The 7850-nt window shown below is 44.9% G+C and overlaps 1 protein-coding gene across 2 annotated transcripts in view; it reads right to left on the reverse strand.

Moving 5' to 3' along the window:
• The window catches only part of LOC133227135 (glycine N-phenylacetyltransferase-like), a 29453-nt gene extending 22724 nt beyond the window's left edge, over positions 1-6729 (reverse strand). Inside the window, exon 1 of one of the 2 annotated variants that reach the window (XM_061381595.1) lies at positions 6598-6729. In XM_061381595.1, the coding sequence (XP_061237579.1) occupies positions 6598-6621 (24 nt within the window). In that variant the 5' untranslated portion in view covers positions 6622-6729. The remainder of the gene's footprint in view (positions 1-6597) is intronic. The other variant, XM_061381596.1, reaches the window with a different exon arrangement.
• Positions 6730-7850: the final 1121 nt, after the last annotated feature.

A 7850-nucleotide genomic window follows, 5' to 3' on the forward strand; every position in this document is an offset into this window, starting at 1 on the left:
CCCTCATGAGGTCCCAGTGTGGTTCAGCTGTGGTTACTGCTAAGCCCGCTCAAGGTGTCGAGGATCCTCCCTATAGGAATGGCTGTGATCTCGCCAATTACGGACTCCTGAGAAACCCAGCAGGCTGCCCATTTGCATTTAGCCTCCTGCATAACATTCACAGGGTTCTCAAGAATACTGAAGTGGTTTGCCATTGCCTTCTGCAGTGGACCACGTTTTGTCAGAGCTGTCCACCATGTTGAAAGTGAAAGAGGAGAGTGAAAAAGTTGGCTCCAAAATCACTGCAGATGGTGATTGCAGCCATGAAATTAAAAGACACTTACTTACTCCTTGGAAGGAAAGCTATGACCAACCTAGATAGCATATTAAAGAGCAGAGACATTACTTTGCCAACAAAGGTCCATCTAGTCAAGGCTATGGTTTTTCCAGTAGTCATGTATGGATGTGAGAGTTGGACTGTGAAGAAAGCTGAGCGCCAAAGAATTGATGCTTTTGAACTGTAATGATGGAGAAGACTCTTTAGAGTCCCTTGGACTGCAAGGAGATCCAACCACTCCATCCTAAAGGAGACAGTCCTGGGTGTTTATTGGAAGGACTGATGCTAAAGCTGAAACTCCGATACTTTGGCCACCTGATGTGAAGAGTTGACTCATTGGAAAAGACCCTGATGCTGCGAGGGATTGGGGGCAGGAGGAGAAGGGGACGACAGAGGATGAGATGGCTGGATGGCATCACCAACTTGATGGACATGAGTTTGACTGAACTCCGAGAGTGGGTATGGACGGGGGGCCTGGCGTGCTGTGATTCATGGGGTCGCAAGGAGTCGGACACGACTGAGCAACTGAACTGAACTGAACTGAACTAGGTTGGTCATAGCTTTTCTTCCAAGGAGCAAGTGTCTTTTAATTTAATGGCGGCAGTCACCATCTGCAGTGGTTTTGGAGCCCAAGAAATTAAAGTCTGTCACTTTTTCCACTGTTCCCCTATCTATTTCCCATGAAGTGATGGGACCAGATGCCATGATCTTCATTTTCTGAATGTTGAGCTTTAAGCCAACTTTTTCACTCTCCTCTTTCACTTTCATCAAGAGGCTTTTGAGTTCCTCTTCACTTTCTGCCATAAGGGTGGTGTCATCTGCATATCTGAAGTGATTGATATTTCTCCCCGCAATCTTGATTCCAGCTTGTGCTTCTTCCAGCCCAGCATTTCTCATGATGTCCTCTGAATATAAGTTGAATAAGCAGGGTGACAATATACAGCCTTGACATACTCCTTTTCCTATTTGGAACCAGTCTTTTGTCCATGTCCATTTCTAACTGGTGCTTCCTGACCTGCATATAGGTTTCTCAAGAGGCAGGTCAGGTGGTCTGATATTCCCATCTCTTTCAGAATGTTCCACAAGAAACACCTGGAGTAACAGGCAAATTTGGCCTTTGAACACGGAATGAAGCAGGGCAAAGGCTAATAGAGTTTTACCAAGAGAATGCACTGGTCATAGCAAACACCCTCTTCCAACAACACAAGAGAAGACTCTACACATGGACATCACCAGATGGTCAACACCAAAATCAGATTGATTATATTCTTTGCAGCCAAAGATGGAGAAGCTCTATACAGTCAGCAAAAACAAGACCAGGAGCTGACTGTGGCTCAGATCATGAACTCCTTATTGCAAAATTCAGACTGAAATTGAAGAAAGTGGGAAAACCATGAGTTGACCTAAATCAAGTCCCTTATGATTATACAGTGGAAGTGAGAAATAGATTTAAGGGCCTAGATCTGATATAGTGTCTGATGAACCATGGACAGAGGTTCGTGACACTGTAGAGGAGACAGGGATCAAGACCATCCCAATGGAAAAGAAATGCAAAAAAGCAAAATGGCTGTCTGGGGAGGCCTTACAGATAGCTGTGAAAAGAAGAGAAGCGAAAAGCAAAGGAGAAAAGGAAAGATATAAGCATCTGAATGCAGAGTTCCAAAGAATAGCAAGCAGAGATAAGAAAGCCTTCCTCAGCGATCAATGCAAAGACATAGAGGGAAACAACAGAATGGGAAAGACTAGAGATCTCTTGAAGAAAATTAGACATACCAACGGAATATTTCTTGCAAAGATGGGCTCAATAAAGGACAAAAATGGCATGGACCTAACAGAAGCAGAAGATATTAAGAAGAGGTGGCAAGAATACACAGAAGAACTGTACAAAAAAGGTCTTCATGACCCAGATAATCACGATGATGTGATCACTCACCTAGAGCCAGACATCCTGGAATGTGAAGTCAAGTGGGTCTTAGAAAGCATCACTACAAACAAAGCTAGTGGAGGTGATGGAATTCCAGTTGAGCTATTTCAAATCCTGAAAAATGATGCTGTGAAAGTGCTGCACTCAATTTGCCAGCATATTTGGAAAACTCAGCAGTGGCCACAGAATGGAAAAGGTCAGTTTCCATTCCAATCCCAAAGAAAGGCAATGCCAAAGAATGCTCAAACTACCCCACAATTGCACTCATCTCACATGTTAGTAAAGTAATGCTCAAAATTTTCCAAGCCAGGCTTCAGCAGTATGAGAACTGTGAAATTGCAGATGTTCAAGCTGGTTTTAGAAAAGTCAGAGAAACCAGAGATCAAATTGCCAACATCCACTGGATCATGGAAAAAGTAAAAGAGTTCCAGAAAAACATCTATTTCTGCTTTATTGACTATGCCAGGGCATTTGATTGTGTGGACCAACCTAGACAGCATATTAAAAAGCAGAGCCACTACTTTACTGACGAAGGTCCATCTAGTCAACACTATGGTTTTTCCAGTAGTCATGTATGGATGTGACAGTTGGACTATAAAGTAAGCTGACTACCAAAGAATTGATGCTTGTGAATCGTGGTGTTCAAGAAGACTCTCAAGAGTATCTTGGGCTGTAAGGAGATCCAACCTGTCCATCCTAAAGGAAATCAGTTCTAAGTGTTCATTGGAAGGACTGATGTTGAAGCTGGAACTCCCATACTTTGGCCACCTGATGTGAAGAGCTGACTCATTGGAAAAGACCCTGATGCTGTGAAAGATTGAAGGCAGGAGAAGAAGGGGACGACAGAGGATAAGATGGTTGGATGGCATCACTGACTCAATGGACATGAGTTTGAGTAAGCTCCAGGGGTTGGTGGCGTGCTGCGGTTCTCAGTGTCACAAAGAGTCGGACATGACTGAATGATTGAACTGATGAGATAACAGCCCTTGGAGAAGGAAATGGCACCCCACTCCAGTATTCTTGCCTGGAGAATCCCATGGACGGAGGAACCTGGTAGGCTATAGTCCATGGGGTTGCAAAGAGTCAGACACAACTGAAGTGACGTAGCACGCACACCTGAGATAGCCACGGAGACAGTCCTGCCCTAGGAGTGGCTCTTGGCCCAAACTGGCTCCCCTGTTGGGTCTTAGATGGTAATACCAGGCCAAGTCCCTGTGCCCCAGAAACTAACACAGGATTTTCTAAGCGATCCCTAGAAGGAGGGGAAGTCCTGAGCCCTGGTGTCAGGAATTGGGGCAGGCTAGGAAGGGAAGGTGGTGGAAGGGGTGGATGTATTAGCAGAGCAGCAGGAGTGGCTGAGACATCTAGTTCAGCCACAGGAGTTAAAGTTTGAAGCACCATATCCTCACTCTCACTTCCTTCGTTTTCTCCCTTTCCCTGATGTAACAGCCCACATGCTTGCACATAAAGGACCTCATCATTCTTCCTTGCTTCTTCACAGAAGAGCCATAGGGGGGAAAGCTCTGTAAAGCTGTAAATAGCCATTGATTCTTTCTAACCATAAAAGGATACACTTTTGCTTTGGACCAAGCCACCGGGAGGAATTCTAGGATGGGGCTTTGGTGATTTTAAGAACCAAATGGAACCTTTCTATTTTCCCTGGGACTATCCCACTCTTGGACAGGAGGAGCTTTGTTCCTGCTGTTTCTTTCCTCCATTTGACATCAGTAAAAGTTTTGAATATCACAAAATTGATTTGGCTGTAAATGGAGAAAAAATTGCTGTTGCTTGGTCATTAAGTCATGTCTGACTCTCTTGCAATCCCATGAACTGTAGCCGGCCATGCTCCTCTGTCCATGGGATTCTCCAGGGGCAAGAGTACTGGAGTGGGTTGCCGTGCCCTCCTCCAGGGCATCTCCCAACCCAGGGACTGAACCTGCATCTCCTGCATTGGCAGCCGGATTCTTCACCACTGAGCCACCCAAGAAACCCTGGAGCAACAGCACCAAACGAAAAGAGATGAAAACCCTTAAAGGACAAACAGAAAATCCTAGATAAATCTCCAAGTCTGGTCTTGTGGTTTTACATATACCAACAACACCGGAGAGCACGAACTATGTAGTTAACATGGCACTGTGGACAGAACGTGGTACACAGGGCCCCGTGCTAACCCCACCTAAAACCCCTTGTGGAGACCCTGACACATACTGCGGCCACGCCTTCTTACAATAAAATATCTTCCTCTCAGTCAGGGGTTCATGGCCCTCATTAGAGCGCTTGCCCAAAGTGTGCCCGGGGGAACCTTCTTTAGGGGTAGTGAAACAATCCCCCCTTTTAAAGCCAAATTCAAGACCGACAAAACACAAATGGCAGACAAATGCTAGAAAGAAAACAGAGAACTGGTTCACGAACTGGGTGAAAGTTCAAGCACTGTTTCCTCTTTCCCACGGGGTACCCGTCCTCGAATCCAAAAAACTGACTTATTCTGGAGAAAAAGCCCCTACAGAGAGGAAATGAAGTGTCTGGGTGTATACACTGGAGCTGCCTACCCCACTGTAGGGAGTTTGTCCTCTCCCCAACGTTGATTCCTTCCTCTGACTGCCAAGCGCTGGGTCAGCCAGTGCCACCTTGGGGAATTTTGAAGCAATGACAGGTATCTGTAGCTGCCAAGAGTCTCACCCAGAAACCTCCCAGGGTGGTGAGGGGACCGGGGCATCTAGCCACAGGCAGCAAGGCCCCTGGTTGGCTCCCCAAAATTTGTTACCTTGTCCAGGCGTGCACTGCTTGCTGTGTTGTAGCCACGAGTTCTGGGAAACTCACTCAGGACAATGCAGATAGTGGAGTGCAGTTTATTACACCGGCAGGCCCAAGGCAGAGTCTCCTCTTAGCCAAGGACCCCGACTGGTTTTTGTGAAAACCTTATATACCCTAAGTGTATGTGCCCAAACCCATCTCCCCTAATTCTCTGAAACTAGCCTGAACAAAGGAGAAGAAAGATACAATCAGTTAACTGGTATACCTTAAGCCTAGGGAGTTAACACTGGACAATTATCATTAGGCCTGTGGTCATACCCCAATAAGCATAATAGAATGTATGATTCTATTCGGTCACACAGAAAATTAGGGTATTCTTTTAGGCAACGGACAGTCTAGATGTGAGCCCTGGGGCTCTTCCTTCCTGGTTCCTCGTTTTCCAGTTGGTGTGTCATTTCCGTAGATACTGGGCATATAGCTCACAGTCCACAGTCTGGCCCAGGATGGAGTCCTGCTTTCAAGATGGAGCCTGTTCTGTTTCTTCATTAGCACTGTATGCCAACAAATTGAGAAACAAGTTGTTGGGACAAGAAAGAATGACTTTATTCAGAAAGCCAGCAGACCAGAAAGATGATGGGCTCAGGCCCCGAAGAATCCTCTTTCCTGAGTTAGGATTCAGGCTGTTTTCATACTAGAAGGGAAGGGAGTCAAGTCAACCATTTCCTGGTTCCAATCAGACTCAGAAGGGATGTGTTCCTTTCTTCCTTCCTGCAGCCACTCACCCATGGGCCTAGTCGGGGATGTTTCCTGTGAGCTAAACAAAGGTATTTTAGTTTAACACTCCCTACCTGGGAGGCAGGGTTCACAGAGATGGGCCATTATGTATAATTTAAGCTTACATGCAACATCCCTTTAGTGATTAACTTGCAGATTACAAACATTCTTCCCTATTACAATGGAATGCCATTTTAAAAATGCTGAAAGCCTGAAATTTCATATCAAACAAAATACCCTTGCTAAACACACCAAAAAAAAGTTTCAGATAAACAAGGCATATCTGCCCTACAAGAAAAACATAGTCTGTAAACCAAAAGGAAATTAAATTCAATGATATTTTGGAACTGCAGTCAGAGAGACTATTGACAATATAAGTGGTTTAAAGCTATGTTTCTTTCTTTTCTTAAATTCTTTACAAACAATTGACTATTTTAAATTCAAATATAGTGACTGTGTGGGGTTTCCCACGTGACTCAGAGGTAAAAGAATCCACCTGCCAAAGCAGAAGATACAGGCTTGATCCCTGAGTCAGGAAGAGCCCTTGGAATAGGAAATGGCAACCCAGTCCAGTGTTCTTGCCTGGAGAATCACATGGACTGAAAAGCCTGGCAGGTACAGTCCACGGGGTCACCAAAGGGTTGCACACGACTTAGAGACTAAACAATAAGAACATAATAACTGTATACAGTATTATAATAATATTATAATAATTATATTATATATATTATTATATATATTATAAAATAATAATAATAACAGAGCTACAGTAAATGCAGAAGATGAACTTTAACAATAGCACAAAAGGGAGCAAATGGAATTGTCTTACCTTGGATGTGAAATGGGATAACATTAATTAAAGATAGAATGTTGTGGAGAAATGAAGTGACAACACGGAGTCAGTCAGGACCTCCTGCCCCACTGTCACACAGCCTCACACTGCATGTTTATGTTCTGTAAACAGCAATACTGCTGACCTTGGGAGCACTGGGCCATGGGCCACTTTTGTCTGTCTTAGTGTATCAGTAGTCTTTGAAGCGGAGAAGGCAATGGCAACCCACTCCAGTACTCTTGCCTGGAAAGTCCCATAGATGGAGGAGCCTGGTAGGCTGCAGTCCATGGGGTCGCTAAGAGTTGGATATGACTGAGCGACTTCACTTTCACTTTTCACTTTCATGCATTGAAGAAAGAAATGGCAACCCACTCCAGTGTTCTTGCCTGGAGAATCCCAGGGACGGGGGAGCCTGATGGGCTGCCGTCTCTGGGGTTGCACAGAGTCGGACACAACTGAAGTGACTTAGTGCCAGGAGCCAGCATGAGGAACTCTGCCTGTGGCAAAGGTCATGAGGAAGGAGGTTTGGCATACACAAAGGCGGGATGGAGCCTCAGGATTCCCCCTGGAAATTCTCGAGCATCTACCCCCAAACCCAGAGTCTGCCTACTTTCTGCTTTGTGCTCTCACCTACACCTCTGACTTTATGGGGGGCTGTCCCCCACTACCTCTCTCTGAAAAAAGAGTTAACTTACAGCTCCAGTTGATAAAGTTCCTGGGTGTGACAGTGTTTCAACCTACAAACTCCTTTGGAAGTCCTCTAGCCTGCCTGAATAAGTTTTTCCGGCCACATGTGATTGTTCAGAGCCTCCCAACTGTGAGAGGCATGAGATGTTCTAAACTGTCTAAATACAGATTCCTTTGAGCAGTTAAAAGATTGATTAGAAATTGTATTGGTGAAGGGTTTCTAACTTGTTTGCTGCCAAGTTTCCATATCCCTTACCTGCTGTGTCCCTGGCAGTGTATTGATTAATATAATTGGTGTAAGTAGTAGCTTTAATGTTTGTAACCTTGGACCCTTGAGTTAATTCTTTTTCTTGTTGTATCCCACCACACCTTTGCCCTATAGGAATGCAACTTTAATGCTTTTGGAGGGTGGCGCCTGACTAATCACCTTGAGAGAAAAATAAGTTTTCTGAAGAAAGGGTCTTAAAATGTTAACAGGCCTCCGGGCTAGAAGATGATGCAAATCACTTAAACTTTTGCATATGATGAGTTTGCAGGAAGAAAGCCTGGCTTACTGCATGACT

Source organism: Bos javanicus, chromosome 15 (genome assembly GCF_032452875.1).
Source record: "Bos javanicus breed banteng chromosome 15, ARS-OSU_banteng_1.0, whole genome shotgun sequence".
Classification (NCBI taxonomy): domain Eukaryota; kingdom Metazoa; phylum Chordata; class Mammalia; order Artiodactyla; family Bovidae; genus Bos; species Bos javanicus.